Here is an 18868-nt window from a genome sequence, read left to right as displayed (position 1 = left end):
CTGCCTCCTTACCACGTGTTGTTTGAAAATTAAGCGTCCAGAAGGATGACTTAATACCCGAAAGGCGCTACACAAATGCAAGTTTCTGCTAGACTGATATGACCACGCGATCTCCACCGGTTCCACACACGCAGTTACATTCGGTTCGTGTTTCCAAGTATATATACGCATAAGGACCTGCATTTAATACCGGAAGAAGCACAATCACAATTGAGCACTGTTTAAGAAACCAATCTTAATATGCCTCTTCGCTTCAATTTTGTTAACGCTTTCGTGTTTCACTCGCCTTGATATTATTGGAAGAGAGCGAGATATAAAGTACAGGGCATGGTTATACGCGGTAAGACTTCACGTATTAAACCCCGGTTTTAACAGTGTTTATAATTAGCGCTTCGAAACGTTTAAAGTATCCAGCAACATGACAAAGGTTATGCACTAACTACAGTCAGGGAGACAACAGCCGTGTGCTCTGAGCTGATTTTAAAACGTGACTCTCACCATTGAAATGGTTTCAAAACGGTTTGCAATTGGGACTGAGCAAATTCGAATCTCCTGCTGTATTTTGGGCAATATGTTGACTTTGACTGAACCTAAACTCGAACTAACGAGAGTGCAGCCTCTCCGCATCGACCCTGTTGTGGGAGTCTTTCAAAAAAATGTATATAATTGGTTATTTCACTCTGAGACATTACATTTGAAACAAACGCCATGTGTCTGACATCACATTCGGCCCATCTTGTGCTGGGGTTGTACAGGACACCAAATCCGCCAACTCCCGGGAATGTGGAGATCCCGCATGGAGTCGCGGAGGCCAATTTAGAAGATGCGTTTATGTAGAAGTTAGGAAAATACACGATGGTGAGAGAAGGATGGCAAGTGTATTGTCTGAGGGCCCGAATGGCCTGCCTCTCTGTTGTAAATTATGTCCAGTTCTTCAGTCAAACACGTCAGATTCGTAAGGCCGTCTCCACATGCAATGTATTCAGATTCCAAAAATCACCAGCTTCAAATATCCGCTATTTAGTTAAACACAATTACAATTTATTTATTTTTCCACCATTTGGGATAATTGACATTAAACAGCCGCAGCAGCGGTGAAGGAGAGAGATTTCAGTAGATAGGCCGCAATCTAAAACATGTTTGTCTTGAATAGATGCAGCATCTAGGAGAGTTTATTTAAAGTGCTTGTGGTTTACTCCACACGCAGAAAGTATTACATTCCAGTTAACCTCTGCAAAAAATTATTAAACCGGTCTTGAACGTTTGTAAGCTGGCCTGAGCAGGGAGAGTTTTTGGTCAATTTCACGTCACTTTTAGTGACTTCCAATTAGGTTTAAGCGGTAAATTACCCCGGGCCAGGTTAAGAAACTGACAATCAAATTGTGTGTTGTAAAAATACACAATTCAAGATTGTAGGAGGGATTGAACACACTACAATGCAGCTCTTAATTTCGTAACAAATATGCTGGCCAGACAGTGAAAGGCGATGAGTACAAGGCAGGATGACAGAAATCTCTCGAGTTCAGGTGTCTTAATCGTTTCTGCCTCCTTCCCCATCTCGGCCTGACCCTGGCGAACAATTTGCCGAAGTTTAAAATGTCAAACTCTGAAGCTTTGACAGGCTGACCGGGTCAGCTCGTGTCCAGGAGCAATCCAGAGGCTCTCGAATTCTCCAGCGGTCAATATCAGCATCAAGAGCCCACTTTCAGGAGAGAGCTGGACTTGCAGATCTCTCTTGCTCTCCCGCTCTCTCTCAAAGCAAAATAAACCAGGACACGCTAGGCTGGCTCGGTGGCACCCTCAGCTAACAGACGGTGTTTTGTTCTGGTCCTGATTCAATGTATCGTTTGCAGGTGATGCCAGAAAGAGATAAGAAGCCGCCAATCGCTTTACTTTGTCTAGACTTAGATTTAACAAGTCAAACTCTACAGACGACCAAGTCACAAGTACAGAAGCTCTCTCTCTCTCCCTCACACACAGATAAATGGAATTTACGAGTTCACAGAGCAACACAATCCGGAAGTCAAAAAGTCGTTGAAAACATAGACATTTTAGTTGTACAAACAGATAAATAGTTGAATCAATAGAGGGTGTCCCAAATACTGAGTACCTAGAGCTGTCAAAACCAGTTCTAAATTATTTGTCTCTCTTTTTCACTATTTGATACATTTTTAAAAATTCAAGTATCTGCCGGAAATTATCAGTAAATGCTTAGATTTTCGTAATGAATCTCATACTTAGAACGTTTTTTTTCCCCCTGAGACACAATATTTGCAGCTTAGTGAGTGTCTGGCTTGACCCGCCGTCATCATAGGGCTCTGCCGTGATTTACGTAAGACGAGTCATTCAGGCCCGAAACGTTAATTCTCTCTCTCCCCACACACAGATGGTTTCAGACCTGCTGAGTTTCTCCGGCACTTTCTGTCCTTATGTCAGATTTCCAGGATCCGCGGTAATTTTGCTTTAATTTGGAAACTGAACGGATCTGAGTTTAAATTTTGATGCACAGCAGCTCTCTACAGAAGGGCATTTAATAACCAGCCCTTTCGCCCCATTCCCTCAATATTCCTTGCTGTAATATACTCGAGATAGTTTAAGATCGTTCACAAGTCTTCTGTATCTTTTTAGGTTGCTTGTTTGTTATCGGATGCGGTTGTTTACCACCCTTTCGTAATGTATAAATTTATAATCAGTACGGAAGACATTGGATGTCACAATATAGTGGAAAATGTCACCCTAATCGAGTAGACCAGTAACACAAACTGAGCTGTCTACCACGGAGATCAGCTCCAAATTCCACTCTATTTGTTTAAACTGAGGGGATATTAACGTCTGGGAGCGGGCTGGACCGTTTGCTGAAGACGACATTATCGCTAACAAACCCTCCTTGAGCATGAGAATAAACAGGCCGTCACAGACTAGGTGAAGGTTGGAAAATAAAACGGAAAAGTTACGGAGGAATCGGGATACGCGCCACCTCGGGTTTATATCTCAGAAGACAAAAACAAAGTTGCTGGAAAAGCTCAGCAGTTCTGGCAGCATCCGTGAAGGAATAAGCAGAGTTAATGTTACGGACCTTTCCTCACAATCACAATAGGATCTGTATAGAATCTAATACAGAGATTCCAAACATCACCTGGGGTCACACAGACAGACCTGAACGTCCTGTCGGAGATAATAAAATGTGAGGCTGGATGAACACAGCAGGCCGAGCAGCATCTCAGGAGCACAAAAGCTGACGTTTCGGGCCTAGACCCTTGAATCGCGTTTTACATTTTATTTCAACTGGTGCGGGAGCCCTGCGTTTCCCTGCATACCCCATTTGTTACAATTGTAACTGAGATGAAGGAAATTCCAACTCGGCCAACGCGGGGGAGAGAGAAGTTAATGGTTAAAACAGCGGCGTCTAGGAAGTTACGGATAACGGAGTATTTTTCTCCGAGCCAGGTTAGTGCTGGTTTCTGTCATAATCACTGCCAACTTTGAGCAGTTTACTTCGCCCGCAGCCACGCTGCGACAGACTGCAAAGCCTTTCTCGAGTCTCCTCACCCACCATTTCTGGTCGCTCGCTCGCTGGAGTTTAACAGTTCCTTGACGAGTCCGACATATCGTGTCAAGTGTCCAGCCTGGTCGGTTAAAACAAACTCGTCGCATTGTCCAAAAGAGTGGGTGCTCATAATAATTATTGTCAAGAGAACGCGATTCACAACACACTTAGACGATAGCATCTGTCTGAATGCCCTTATGTGGGGCCAACGAAGGGAATTTAATAGTCCTATTCGCCATTTCAGTTGGGAAGGAAGGGGGAATTGCATTAAATCTCATTCTTCAAATTCGGACGGTTGAAAAATTCGAGGTAATTCGTTCTTTTATGGAATTTTACTCTCTGACAATGAACGGTGCAGCCGGAGGCCCGCTCAGCCTGAAATGTGCCAAAACAAAATCAAAGCAATTCTGTCGTTGTGTCAGATTGTATGATTTTTTTGTAATATTTAGACCTGTTAGTGTCCCACGTCTCAGCTAATTTGAAAGTGATGTGACTGTCAATTTGGTACAGGTGGTATTTGAGAAGTTTGCGTCCGCTATCCTTAATAAACAGCTCGTTATAAATATATCGTATTCCTGTTATTAAACAACAATAAAAATAGGCTCTTCAAATTACAAGGTGTAGCGACTGAGATTAATTCCCATTAAATTTCCCCAGAACCTTTCAAGGTAAGGCGTCAACAAACCAATGAGTTAAGTACCGGAAGTGGCATTGTAAAACACGGGCGGGCGCTGTTGTAAACGAAATTCAAAGCTGTGTTTTCTGTTTCAAACTGTACTGTTAGGTTTAACCCAATCAAAAGAATCCTTTCGAAAACCAGTATATTTCCTGCACGTTTGTTGAAGATCCGAACTGACAGTCAACAATTAATATCACTGTTATATTTGAGATGAATTGCTTCTGATTTTGACCCTTCCAGTCCAGCCAGGCATTTACTGGGAAACCGGTTCGTTATCAATGAACGTCAGATCTACAGAATGGCGGTATCTGGCCCCAGCTTCCTTCTCATTCAAATATAGCATTCCAAAATAACTCAGCCTCAACCGTTTCCACAACCCAGGAACGAACGTTCGTTCCCATGTGGACGGCCTGAATCAAAACTAGATGTAATCAATTTATAGAGATAACAAGGTTGTAGAGCTGGATGAACACAGCAGGCCAAGCAGCATCAGAGGAGCAGGAAAGCTGACGTTTCGGGCCTAGACCCTTTTTCCGAAATCTCTTCAGAAAAGAAGGGTCTAGGCCCGAAACGTCAGCTATCCTCTTGTCATCTCAGATTCTCCAGCATCTGCAGCTCCTACTATCTCTAATCAATTTGAAGTTTGCCTCTATCTATCTACAGACCTATCTATCTATTCATCTATCTATCTAACAACCAAAGCAAACATTTGTTCCCACAGATCTAGTTAGAAGTACATACTTTCATGCTGGTAGTTGTATAATTATTGATATGACTGATATTCCCCACTGGTGTGCTTGGCAGCCTCTGCTATTCTGGCTCCGTGTGTGTGGTACTTGGATCCCTTCAACATTCCCTTCCCCTCCGCCCCACCCCTACCCTCATTAATCTCAGCATATTAATGACTCTGAGCTGATGCGAGAGGGCGAGCCTCTGTCGATCCAGATCTGGAGGATTGCATTGACCCCACCGAGCTGTCACTCGTTCCTTGGTAATTTATATCTCTGGGTATATACACACAGATATAAATATTTCCCGAGAAATCGCACTTTCAGTTCTCAAAACCTTCTCAGTTGTTGTCGTTTCCGATTGGCCGTATAAATTCGCCACACAATTTGGATCTTAATTTCACATCCCATACAGCTACAATACTCGCCTGTATTTTATCGCTGGGGTTATCCTATGTTTGTTTTAATATCCACGTATACCCTGAGGTCAGGTTTCACTGTCATTGACCACACTGCCATGTTAATATGACGAGCCCAGGAGCTGTACAGATACATTCATGTCGCGATCAAACCCCAGAGGTTGATTTCCACAATTTCTTCCCACCTGAAATGTGAGCGGTCTGTTTTTATTTTCAGTCTTCTGATGTTTTCTTAACAACAAAACTAATCGTCAGATGTCAGAACCGTTAACATTTGAGATTCCTCTGGCCTCGTAAGAAAGAGGCTGTGAGCGAAATCTCTTTTCCCGTTGCTTTTATCAGTACTTTTGCCGGAATATGGCGTGTCCATCTCAATGTGTCGATTCCCTGTGCCCTGCGGCCCACAATATGGGGCTGCAGCAATGCTGAACCTCCCTGGATTAACCAGCCAAAACTAGACCAGAAACTGATAAATCGGTACATTTGAATCTGTCCCCACCCCGTCCCCTTCCTTCCTCTTACTGTCCGCTGGTAGTTTGAAGTGAGTTGAAAACGCTTCAAAACAGAATTGGACACTCTCCCTATCCAGCCCTTTCACAACCAGGAGGTGCTTAATCAGATAAAAAAACCCTCGAGCACTTTTTACAGAACTGATCCAATGCAGAACTGATACCTTTCTCTTTATTAAGAGCAAATATTTAATCTCAGTATCAACTGCGACTCTTACAATAAATAGCAATAACTTACTTCGTTCCTTTAAGAGGTTCACATCGTCTTTCGCCGGCCCATTTGGTACATACATACTTTACAACTCGTGTGTTAAAAAACAACAAAAACTTCCGCACGGTAAACGATTTTCTTCTCCAAGTGATCATGAAGCCGATTGCTTCTGTCTTTCTTTCTTTGAAACAGCGAACGGGGCGGGGATTAGTTTCTGAAATGAACTGGGCACCTTTTAGAATTGAAGGGGAACACTGCCAGTGTTAACTTGAAGAAATGGTGTGAGATGCAATATTTTTCCAGCTGATTTCATGAAGCACTTCTTTTCTTAAAAAAAAACAAAAAGAATAATTTTCAGTCCTTGCGCATTAGAGCATAATCCTCAGGCGGTAACCATCCATCCCCCTCTCGGGGATAAGGAATTTGGCCTCCGTGAAAATCTATTTACAACGAGTAGATTCAAGGACAAATTCTGTGGTGGCAGTTTTTTTGTTCAGAAAAACTTCCATGTGCATTTCGGTTTTTGGCAGTCATCGCGAGTCTCTGTGATATATTTTATATGTTTGGCGATAGATATAAAACCGGTAGCGAGGGAGCGTCGTGTTGCTTGGAGCAGCGCTTTGATCATGCGGGTTTTCGGGGGCATGCGGTAGCCGGCTCTGTAAACGTCTCGGTCTCACGCCTCACGTCTCCACGGGGCTTGGCACCATGCTGTTCGGGGTGTCGGGCAACTGAGAGGACAGAGAGGTCACATCACTTCCAGAGGAGTTGGGCAGAGAACCGGATTCTGAGAAAGTTACCTGCAGCGCCCAGAGAGTATGGGGGGGGGGGGGGGGGGTTGGAAGAAAGAAAAGATACGAATAGAGTTCTTTCATTACTCAGCGTGGTCTGTGGCTTGTAAATCATATAACATGTGTTTCTATAAAAAGAACAACGGCTAATGTTCACAGGTAGTTTAACAAGGAGAGCACAGAATATTGAGCTGTGTTCTTAACGGATCATTTCTCTTTGTTAGAGCGGAGAGCTAAAATCACAAGTGAGACAATTAACACTCATTGGGTTCCACAATAAAACCCAGCTTGTGACCGTTTAACAGCACGGAACCAGGAGTATGCCAATCGATAAGCCTGGGCACTTGCAAACTGACTATTCGTTTCCACCCAAAGCCTGTTCTAATGAAATAAGCAGAGGGATCAAATTTATTTATGGTTACCTAGCCCAGTAAGGATGGGTGAATAGTTGGCAGCATAAGTCAATAATAAAGGACCATAATTTTAAAGTGAAAGGCGGAAGGTCTAGAGGGGATTTGAGAAAAAAAACCTTTTGTAGCCAGAGGGCGATGGGGGTCTGGAATGCACCGCCCGGGGGGGGGGGGGGCGATAGTTGAGGCGGGAAACCTCACAGCCTTTAAAATGTACTTGGAAGAGCACTTAAAGTGTCACAACATCCAAGGCAAGTGAGGGAAAGTGGGACCAGTGTGGGTAATGTGCATTTTGGGTGTTACAGGCTCGATGGGTTGATTCCGTGAGTTTATTATCCTAAGCAAAGGATACCATCTCGGAACCTCCTCCCGTTTCCTAATTCCTCCCGTTACTGAAACGGTTTGAAATTGGACTCTCACCGAACCTACTAATTCTTGATAAATTATTCCCCACTAGCAGCACTCCTGGAAGCGTCATCTTGTCAAAAGGGAAAGCTGTGTGGTTTGGAGTTCCTTGCAAGACTCCAAAATTGCGCCACATTTGCCCACGGTTGGTCAAGGGCGCATTTGCCTTTACCGCCTACGGGCTTTTGCGCTGGATGTTCCTGTCGGCGCAAATAGGAAGGGAACTGAGGCCTAAGTGAGCAGAGTTCAACAACAGTACGCCTCATTAACCAAGCCGTTTGAATTGATGAGCCCGACAGAATCGAAGTAGGAAGTGCCAGTGAGAATAGGAAACTCAATGTTAATTTTGGTGGAGAAAGTGAGACACCGCGAAGCAAATAAATGCTAGTTTGAAGAAGTAAGATAACCCAGCGTGTTAGAGCCTGTTTTAGATTTTGTGTCTTGAAAATAGGCGGTATTTGAAAGAATGATACTCCCTGTGTTAAAAATTAATTTTCAAAACCAGAGACGCTATAATAGTAATAATTAACAACGAGCAGCTGTTAGCAGGTTGGATACAGTGGAATTGTCAAACTCTAACTTTGTTTTGGAAGTACAGCAATTCCTGGTCTTTTGTTATAATTTGAGGTGTTATTTTGTTACAGTGCAGATTTTGGAGGAGATCAAATCTTGGTCCAACTGCTGGATTGTCCTATTTAATTGCACTTGAGCACTTGCAGAATTTACTAATCTACTGCAGGCTCTGGCCCACTAATCGGGCCGACACTCCAGCGCAGTTACTGAAGGAGTGCCGCATTGCCTAAGGTGACTCTTTTGGGTGCCGTGTTAAACCGAGGCTTTTGACTGAGCACTCAGAAGCATCTAACTAGTTCTCCGAAGAAAAAGAAACAAGGGGATTCTTCCCTTGGAGCTGGTCAGTAGCTCTTTTATTCATTCACCGAATGAGGGCGTCGCTGGCCAGGCAGCATTTATTGCCCATCACGAATAGCCCAGCCGGCAGTTAAGAGTCAACCACATTGCTGTGGGTCTGGAGTCACATGCAGGCCAGACTAGGTAGGGATGGCAGTTTCCTTCCCTAAAGGGCATTAGTGAGCCTGATGGGTCTCTCCACAACAATCACAACGGATTCACGGTCATCATTAGATTCTTAATTCCAGATATTTATTGAATTCAAACTCCACCATCTACCATGGCAGCATTCGAACCTGGGTCCCCAGAATATTGTCTACTCTCTGGATTAACAGTCCAGCGATAATACCCACAGGCCATCGCCTCCCCGAAACTAAAACCACCTAAATAAAGAGATTGACCGTTCAACTGGCTGTGGGGTCTTGTGGTACATAATTTGGCAGTGGTGTGAACTTCAGAAAGAATTCACTACCTGTAAAGCATTTTGGAAGATCCAGGAACTCGAGGAACAGAGGGGATACTCTACCAACGAATATCCATTGGTTGGTGCAGATTCAAGGTTAAAATGTTGATCAGTACAATACATAACAAGCAAAAACTGAAAGTGCTGGAGAAACTCAGCAGGTCCTGGCATATCTGTGCTAATGAAGAAGGGTCTCTGGACTCAAAATGTTACCTTTATTTTTCTCTCTCCACAGATGCTGCCAGGATTGCTGAGCTTCTCCAGCAATTTCTGTTTTTCTTTCTTTCAGATCTCCAGCATTTGCAATTAAAAAAAAACACGCTGGACTTGCAAACCCTGCAGCAGACAATGTATACAGTATCTCACTGAACGTAATTATAGACGATGCAATTACTTTCTGCATAACTATTTACTGTATGTGAATGCATGTTGTATCTGGTGCATAGTGTCTAAATATCCCGTACTACATATCTTGACGCATACAGCCAAGTCTATTTATGATTGAAGACCGTCAGGAAACGTAAACATTTCATTGAATTTAGTGACGACTCCTGTGTTTTCGTTTTAATCCCCTTCCCCACCCCGCTCTGGCACATCAGTTACTGTTTCGCAATCAGTGAATGTGAGAGATATGTAGTTTCGAGGGTCAGGGGACGCTTGTGCGTGTTAGGTGTCACTTTCTAGCTCTTAATCGGCAGTTGTCATCCCACCAGACACACCAACCACTAATTTTAACCCATCGTGTCCATCAGAGCGCAGCGCATGTATCTAATGAGGACTGAATCTAGCTCCCAGTGCCAACCGCGCCCCCCCCCCCCCGAGTACAATAGGGTACACGGGCAGAGTTAATTTTTCGCACTGTTGGTATGCTTCTTCCTAATAAGTATTTCTAGGACAATCCGCATTGAGAGGAGGCCTATTATTCAAATACTTCCAGCCCAGGACACGATGATGTCACTGCTCGGTTCTTCAGTGGGTTGTGGACTGGGGATAACGTGAAATTGCACTCGACAATACTGCTATTTCGGTGAGTGAGCCCTGCATCTAGATCCAACCAGCGGGAGACCATTCCGCCCCTCACCGGGTGCCTGATACCGGGATGAAGCCTCTGTCTCCGGTGTCACATCAAAAGCACACCTGAGCGGGTCGTGAAAATGAGTTCACAGGCACGGAATTGTTCCCAGAAAACTGCACGTCTAACAAAATCAGCGGAGGATCAGGTCTCCGCCCAATTGCTACCACTGTATTTTGGAGACACATGTCAGAAGTCGAAGGGGAGTGTTCTCAATATTTGAGTAAAACGTTCCTTGGTTTCTTTCAAGGCCTGTTTTTGGGATATTTCCTTTTCGCAGTTACTTTCATAGTTACTTTTCATGGTACTGTCATATCACTGCCACCCAGGTTTTATACCTGGTTGAATGTCTCCTCGCCTAACTCTTTAACGCTCCAGTGTAGCCTCGGGATATATCTTATTGAAGGCGCTTCGGAATGGACATTATGGCTGTACTTATAAACCAGTTCGGAATTTAACTTCGCACCATTGGAGAAGGCGACGCTGTAAGCTACATGTAACTTAATAAATGTACATTTTAGCTGGACGTAACCCCACTTCCCAGCCACTGAGGAGACAATGGGAGCCCCGAGCACCGAGCGCCCCCGGCTTGCGACACTGTGCCGGTTCGTGCCGGCGCCTCTTACATCGGTTAGCCCACCCTCTCCATCCCCATCTCCCCCACTCACCAGCTGCTGGAAGGCCGGCTGGTCCAGTTCACTCTGAAGTGCAAACTCACTGAGCGCTTTCCAGGGCGCTTGGTAGGACTGGACTTCCACCGCGTTGCCTTGGGCATCGTGTCGGATAGGGCTGCCCGCTACCATCGGCGTCCCCGTCAAACCTTGCAGGCTCTGTACAGGGTGTGTGGGGAGAGAGGTGAAGAGAGACAGGGAGAGCGTGTGTGGTAAATTCTTCCATTCTCCAGCCTCACAGTGAGTTTCAAAGCGGCTCGCTGGGCTGATGGATAGTAATCAGTCAGCGAATAAATTCATCAGACTCAATTTAACACAAGAGGTTGGGGTGGTCGGGGAGCGTGGGGACTGGGGGAGCGGTCTGAATCATTTGTGGTAGTATCCTTTTGGCCAAAAGCACAAATCAGAGAGTTTGAAAATAGCTACTGGTCTGTTAATAATCTTATGCAAACAAACCACCTCCCTAGGCCGTTAAACTGAGCTTGCAATTGTCATCTTCGTACACATCTTGAAATAAAACACGCATCCCCGGAAATACGCGGGTTAAATTTAACATTGATTGGACTGTTATATAAACAATGGGGCGTTAGTTTGCCCTGCTATATTGTGTTCAAACATAAACATAGCTTTCTGCTTGCACAGAAAGCGGTCTCCGCCGTCACCACCGTATAAAAGCACTGCTCTGTAACATGGATTGCTCACAGGCAAGGCCAGAAAGTTTCTACTTTCGGATATAAGCGTCCTCTACATACAGGAGGGCACGAAACAACAAAATGACATTTCCTGCTTATTTCTAACGAAACCGTCTACTCGCAGCAACACTATGCCACTGCCTTAACCAGGCAGTGGAAATAGAGACGCTGTATGTAGAAGGAAAGAGGGACATTGTTGTCTGGCCCTTCCTTCATCCCTTACCAGGCATATAATCTATCTACCACACCATGTCCTTCTCTGGGCCGAGACTTCTACTGCTCTCGGTTCCTTCGCCAAGTCCTCTCTCCCCAGTGCTGCATTCACCGCTGCCAGTTCACTCTGATTCCCTCCTGTAAACCCCGCATGAATCTGTACATTAATAAAGCTAATGTAACAAAGTGCGGTGCTAATTGGTGACTGATTGGTGAGCGCTTTGCCGGCTGAAGTTTTGGAGACTGAGAAGTTGTGATTTTGATTTTGTTTTTGTTTCAGGGAGAGATGAAGCTCCCCTCGGCGCACTAAAGGTTGCTCTAATAACCAAGCCACCAAGCTGCTCTGTCAGGTGGTGTAATCTTTGCCACAAGAGCTTTGGGATTATTAAAGACAACCTTGGATGTATTGACACACGTAACTTCCATCACACTTCCATCTGTCCCTCCTCAACCTCTCGCTACTCTGAATTACACAGCGCCCTACCCCCACCCTCACAAACATCTCTGGGTCCCGTCAACCCTTGAATTCCTGTGTCTACATTTTACCAGAAGACTTCGTTGACTTTCTCCTTGGCCAGCAGAAATTTCCCTTTCAACTCGCTTGAAAATAAACATGCGAGCCTTCGTCCTTGCTGCCGCTTCGTTGGGACATCCTTTTAAACCAGGAACAAGACTGAGCTCAAATCTCTTTCTTTCGTAGATTATAAGATGAAACATTTTAGAACATAGAACATTACAGCACAGTACAGGCCCTTCGGCCCTCGATGTTGTGCCGACCTGTCATACCGATCTCAAGCCCATCTAACCTACACTATTCCATGTACATCCATATGCTTGTCCAATAACGACTTAAATGTACCTAAAGTTGGCGAATCTACTACCGTTGCAGGAAAAGCGTTCCATTCCCTTACTACTCTCTGAGTAGTAAGTTGTCTGCAAATCCTACTTTAAGGTTATCAACGAACGTTTTCGATTTATTCTGTGATATTTTCGGCAATTTTAAGTATTTCATAATTTCAAAAGAATCCAACAAAACCACTGCCAATGGAAAACAAAGCGGTGAGCCTTCAGGGTTAGATCCTTATCGCGCTGGAGGGTTTACTTGAATGTTTGAAAACTTTATTTTAGTTGATGCAGCTCCAAGAGTGCTCTGTAATGCGCGTTTTACTGACTGGCATTCAGAAACACAGCCCCAATTGTATAATGTTTTAGAAAGTGTGTTTCTTCGGTGATTACATTTTGATATCATCTGCCCTCGGTACATGCAATTTCTGAAGATATTTAACATCCGTTTCGCACTTAAAGTAAAAATTAATTCTGTGCCTTCAATGAAGCTGGGGCTCTGGTCTACTCACAGTTTTATCGCTGTGTTGCTGTTGCTGAATTTGCTTCATGAGGGTGATTTTCTTTTTGTCCTTACAACGTTTGTTTTGAAACCAAACCCGGATGACCCTGGGACTGAGGCCGGTCATTTCCACCAGCTGCTCCTTCATCAGAGCGTCCGGCCTGGGGTTGGCTGCGTAGCAGGTCCGTAATGTGTGCAGTTGCTTCTCGTTCAGAACCGTCCTTACCCGCGTTGTCTTCTCTTGTTGCTTGTGAACATGAGGCCTCAGGGATGGCTGCCGAGCCGAAATGGGTTCCGCTGCAAAGCAGCAATTTAAAAGAAAAATACACACAAAAAAGATAAGACACACACACACACACACACACACATACACACACACACACACACACACACAGAGAGAAAGGGGGGGGGGAGAGAGAGAGAGAGGGAGTGAGAGAAACATAGCATTTAATCCCCACTTCTCTTGTTTCTAAAATCAAATCCTTTGGAAAACACATGTGGAGAAAGTTTATAGTAAACGCTCCCGTTTGCAGACAGGTTTTAATTCGGATTCTGCTACTTAAGTGAAATGCCTGTGCTCTAACATTCAAAGTACACCCGAAAACGAAAGCGGGGCGTATCTTTTATAATGTAATTTTCACCCATTCCCATTTCGGTTTACACACCAGACCTCCTCCCGTTTTATTTTGTCGCACACAGAGATTAAACTAAAGCTGCTGCGCCTTGCACGAGGTTATTTGTCTGATTGCTCTCATTTTTATTATTTATCTGGTTAAAGATAGCGAGATCGGTCAGCGAGCTAACCTTGATATCAAATCCAAACCCAAATCTCAGATTTCCAGCGCCCTTATTTATTTCCACCTTAAACCAAGTCTCAACCAGTTAAATTTGTTATATTTATCACTGATATACACTGAACAGGCACAATATTTTGCAGGTTTAAATTCAGTTCTCTTTGAGATTTGCAAGAAATTGGAAGTAAACGCCACCGAAAATGATCCAACGTGTGAATAGTACATTTCAAAATCTTATTTTTTTTTGCACGCTAGTTTCTGCGGCAGTTTCCACCAGGCCGTAATATTTATAGGATTCAGTGCAAAAATATTTGAACTGCAAGAGTGGTGATAAATGAGGGATTGATATAGATATTATAATGGGAGACAATAAACGCCGGCACAGTTGTTAAATGCTACATTTCTAAATTGATACACGGATCCTGAATATAGTTAAGTCCGGATACAGCTGGAACAGCCTGATAGACATGGGTTGGATTTATTTGTGCTGCAGTATTGTTGAGTTGCCTCTACACTCCTCCTCCCTTCAAATATTGCTATTTACTAATTGAAAAATGTGCATATTAGATTGAGGTTGGAGCTCCCGCCTGCCTGCAGCTGGTTCCTTCTCTTTTACCTGCCATCTGGAGGGATCTGCTGTTTGGGACAGGGCTAAGTGGGTCGCCCCCGGCCGAGGCCCTCTCCACCACGTCATGATCGGCCCGGCAGAAAAGCTCATCCTCCCTGAGGGCGAACTCATCGCCGGGGATGAGCTGCCTGCTGCAGGCTACGCAGCGGAAACAGTCGATGTGGTAGACACGGCTCCGGGCTTTCATCACAAAATCGCTCTTGCTGAAAGTCAGATTACACTTGGTACACCTGGTACTGAATAACCTGCACGGGGAGAGGGGAGAGCAAATTAAAAACGCAATTTCATCTGGATCGAACTTCCTTGCGGTGTCTGAGGCATTTATTTGACACCAGCATTTCTTTTCCCCTCTACACTGTCAATAAATAATTCACAGTAAAAAAAATTGAAATCCATCATCAAACAAAATAACATTTCAGCTGAGATTTACCAGAGAAAATAAAATCACTGATTTAATCTCTGAGCTGGCGCTTGTTTCATGAGATGACAATGATGCGGCTGACTTTTCATGACCTGCAAAAACCATCTGGATGGCCCATTTAGCCGTTGGATTTGCATTATTGTTTTATGGTCTCATGTTCTGTTAGGATTTCTTTCCCCAGCCCGCACCCACCCCCTCAAAGACCCAAGCTTTTTTTCTTGCCTCACCTAATGTAATCCCTCTTGCAGTAAGTCTTGCCGTCCCTCACAAAACAAGTGCAAGTTTCATCCAGGTACTGGCTGCACTCGGCGCATTTCAGACAGGCGGCATGCCACTCCAAATCGGGGGAGACCCGCAGGATGAACTGGTCATGGATCTGGCTCCCACACCCTACACACATGGCAACTCCGTGCTTCTCTGACAGGACAAAACATGGACTGAGCATTACCTTGGAAACAAATCGGTTGCACTTTACGCTTCGCGTTAGACTTGTATCTAAACAACGAGAAGAAAAGGTGAGCAGCGGGTACCTGCAGGCTAAAGCAGCCGCTGAACATTTCTGCGAGCACTGATACTATTTGCTATTATTATTTGTAGGAGAAACTAGTCCAATGGAATAAATAAATCTAGATTTTATTGTTGCTGGAAATGTACTTACTTTTGCAATGATCCCCCATAGCACCAAGGAAAGGTGTGTTGCAAATAATATCCACCATGCAGAACCAGAGAAGGACCGGTCCCATCCAACAGAAGTGTTAAAACTGCGGTGAAAGATCAGCTGCGAGCTGTCGGGATGTCTAATAACAAATATTTGGGGTTAACTGCTGGACTGCACGTTGAGAAATTCCCCTCCCCCTTTCTCATTCTCTCCCCCCTCCCCACTAGCCCATCGACGTCCCCGTGACGCCAGGACGCTGGGGGTTTGAGTCACATGATTAGTGACCTAACAACGAGGGGGCGGGCTGAGCGTCGGGCTCCCATTGGTTGCAGGCACCAAAAAAAGTATCAATTCCACCAAAGAAATTGACAAGAGGCTGCAATCATTTCTTCTAGTTTGTTACATTGAGCAGAGTGTCGCTGCAGGAACACTACTGCATGGATTTTAATTTCTTTTTATAGTTTGTAAGCAGTAGTTTCTAAAACGCTCAGTATCCCAATGCCGGCAAATAAGAAATCGCGCCGTTTAGTCATTACGTTAACAAAACAAAAATACCAACAGCGCAAAGGAGGGAAGAAAAAAAGTCTTTGCAGATGTAGGTGTTCAGGAAAAGATTATTGCACCCTCTCCCCTCAAAATGTTTTGCTTTTAAATTGTATTTGCAACTGCATTTTCCTGTTGGGTGGCTGTGATTTGCATCATAATGGCAATTTCAGTTATTGATACTGTTTAGCTTGAGGATAAAGCGAATAGATGTGAGTTTCTTCGAATGTGACATGTATGAATCCCTTGGAATTGTTGCATTTAATATGCGAACAGTGTATAAATATATTTTATTACTCAGGAGCAAATATAGAATTGTAGTCAAATACTTAAGCGGCAACATTTGATTGAAATAGTATCACACAATCATTGCTAATTGTATGCAAGTAGGAGGTGCGCCTAGAGAATATATTAAATTACTGGAAATGATGCAAATAAGTTCGGACATTTTAAAAAATGCAAATTCAGATGGTGATAAGTTAATGTAATTGACCAAAGAATTGCAAGGAACATTTATACAGCGATTTGTTGAGATCTGGAATCCATGAGAGTATTGCGAGCGGGTTCAGTAATATCTGTTAAAGGAGATTTAGTTAAGTAATCGAAGCTGATTTTGTTTGGGACAGCTATGATGAAAAAGCAGAAGAGCAGGACTAATTGCCTGCCTCTTTCAAAGGGCCGGCTCAAGCTTGATGGGCCGATTGTTTTCCTCTATACCATTTCACAGTATTTTTCTTGTTGACAAGGGTGCGTAATTGGTTAAATATTTGTTGTATTGTTTCCTTAAAGTTTCGACTTTTTCTGAGATTCGCTCCTTCATTTTCCATCGCCGGACGCATAGACAAATCAGTCCACCACCTAATTAATCACTTTTTAAATTATTATTTGAAACATTTTATTATGCGGTGAAAGTGACTTGCAGACTCTCGCTTAAAACAATTGCTAGAAGTCTCGGTCGTCTAAAAGTTTTAATGCGTATCGTGGAAACTTTTAAACAACCGTGGCAGGATTTTCGCTTCGATTTTAATCAGATTTTATAATTATTGAAATATGCACACGTTTGTTAACGACGGGTTTTCTCGAATCTTGGTACAGATATTTTAATTTTTTTCGCTGGAAGAACTTTCGTGCCTGAAAACAAGGATAGATACGAAAAAAAAGAAATGCGATTTATGAAAATAAGCGAAGAGAATGTTCTGTGTAATTTCAAATCCCGGGTATGTGAACGCATTTTTAAAAAGTTACTTTGGCTCATGGGGAAAATAGATCACTGTAACTAACTGTATTGCAAAACCAAACATGAAGACAAATAAATACAATTCTTGCACAATTTGTGTCTCGAAGACTTTGCAAATGTTTATTGTTATTCCTGTTCTTGTTCAGTCTTTATATTTGCAGAACTGTATTTTGGTTGTGACTTCATTTTAACTGTCTCTTGAGAAAGATATAGTGGAGGACTAATTAGGATCTAAAAGCTGTTAAAATCTGTTCGTCCTGCGACTCTTATAAAATATTTACCGCCTAAAGATAGGCAAAAAGCTTTGTGCGGTGAGCTGAAATGAAGGCTCTTGCAGTTTGAATACATTTGCTAAAAAATAGACTTAATAGGTTTGAATTTTTAATAGTTTCCCCGGAACAGTTTCTGTGTGGGATTTGTGGGGGCCGGGATGGAGGTGGCGAGAGGTTTATAAGGAGGGATAATGTGATCACTGGCAAATCGAGATTACAATGGTCCTTTTAACTATAGTTAAACAAATCTATAACGCGGTCTGCCTTGTTAATAGCAGCCAGTGAAATTTACACCAGTTCAGCAAGATAGCTCGGCGTTTTTATTTAGCTTGAAGCTGCTATCTTGAGTCTCTGCAGAGGCGACAGAACACTGGAGACGCTGTTGCGGTCAGCCGTGCTTGCGCGCCCTCTGGTGTGAGTCGCAAAAAAAACGAGCAATTCCAACTCTCGCCCGGACACCTGCAATTTGCTGTGCTAAGAACGGGTCAAAGAGTCATAGAGTTACACAGCACCCTTTGGTTCGCGCCGACCAGATATCCCATTCTGACCTAGCACAATTTGCCAAAATTTGACCCAAATGTTTTCACACGATTTCCAACTGAACTATCAATGGTACAATATGTTAGAATGTGGGAGCAAATTAGTGAAAATGCTGGAATCTGTGCTGATAACATTAAAAAAAGTTGGAAATCACAGTAGATCAGGCAGCATCCTCGGAGAGAGAGCACGCTAACCTTGGCATTCTGCATGACCCCCTGTGATTTCCAGCATATTTTGTTTTGTGTAAACTGGAATGGCCCCGCAAATCGGATTTACTTGTCGCAATGAATTTCCTGTTTAGCGTCTGTTATTTTGCCCAGTCAACTTATTCCCGGAAAATTGGGAGAATCTGAATTATTGTTTCTTAGGCTTTACGTTCAAATTATGGTAATGTGAATTGGGAAGGAGATTAGTGTAAATACGCGCCTTCTTTCTAAAATACTCTTTGATTGGGAGCCACGAAGCCGACCGAGAAATAAAGAGTGCTGAAAAAAAAACAAAATGCTGGAGAAACCCAGCATCAGACGACGCAGTCATTAATGGTAAATAATCTCGATGTTCTGAATAAGAGCATACCTGGGCTCGAAATGTTAACTTCATACTTCCTTCCACAGATGCTGCCAGACCTGCAGAGTTTCTCCACCAATTTGCCTTTATGTTTCAGATCTGCAACATCCGAAGTTTTCCTTACGGTGACAACACTTTCGCAAA

General features: G+C 43.6%; 1 protein-coding gene across 2 annotated transcripts; it reads right to left on the bottom strand.

The window, feature by feature from the left end:
* Positions 1 to 6095: 6095 nt before the first annotated feature.
* LOC125446845 (insulin gene enhancer protein ISL-2-like) lies at positions 6096 to 18857 on the bottom strand. Of its 2 annotated transcripts, XM_048520747.2 has the most exons (7): positions 18734 to 18857; positions 15566 to 15704; positions 15135 to 15324; positions 14475 to 14731; positions 13075 to 13361; positions 10812 to 10973; positions 6096 to 6893 (listed from the first exon to the last, which is right to left on the bottom strand). In XM_048520747.2, exons 2-7 carry the CDS (start codon positions 15648 to 15650, stop codon positions 6777 to 6779), a joined length of 1098 nt encoding a protein of 365 aa, XP_048376704.1. In that variant the 5' UTR covers positions 15651 to 15704; positions 18734 to 18857; the 3' UTR covers positions 6096 to 6776. The 2 variants fall into 2 exon arrangements, with proteins under 2 accessions (XP_048376704.1, XP_048376705.1); XM_048520748.2 differs by lacking the exon at positions 10812 to 10973.
* Positions 18858 to 18868: the final 11 nt, after the last annotated feature.

Source organism: Stegostoma tigrinum, chromosome 36 (assembly GCF_030684315.1).
Source record: "Stegostoma tigrinum isolate sSteTig4 chromosome 36, sSteTig4.hap1, whole genome shotgun sequence".
Taxonomy (NCBI): domain Eukaryota; kingdom Metazoa; phylum Chordata; class Chondrichthyes; order Orectolobiformes; family Stegostomatidae; genus Stegostoma; species Stegostoma tigrinum.
This window is presented reverse-complemented; position numbering and strand designations above follow the sequence as displayed.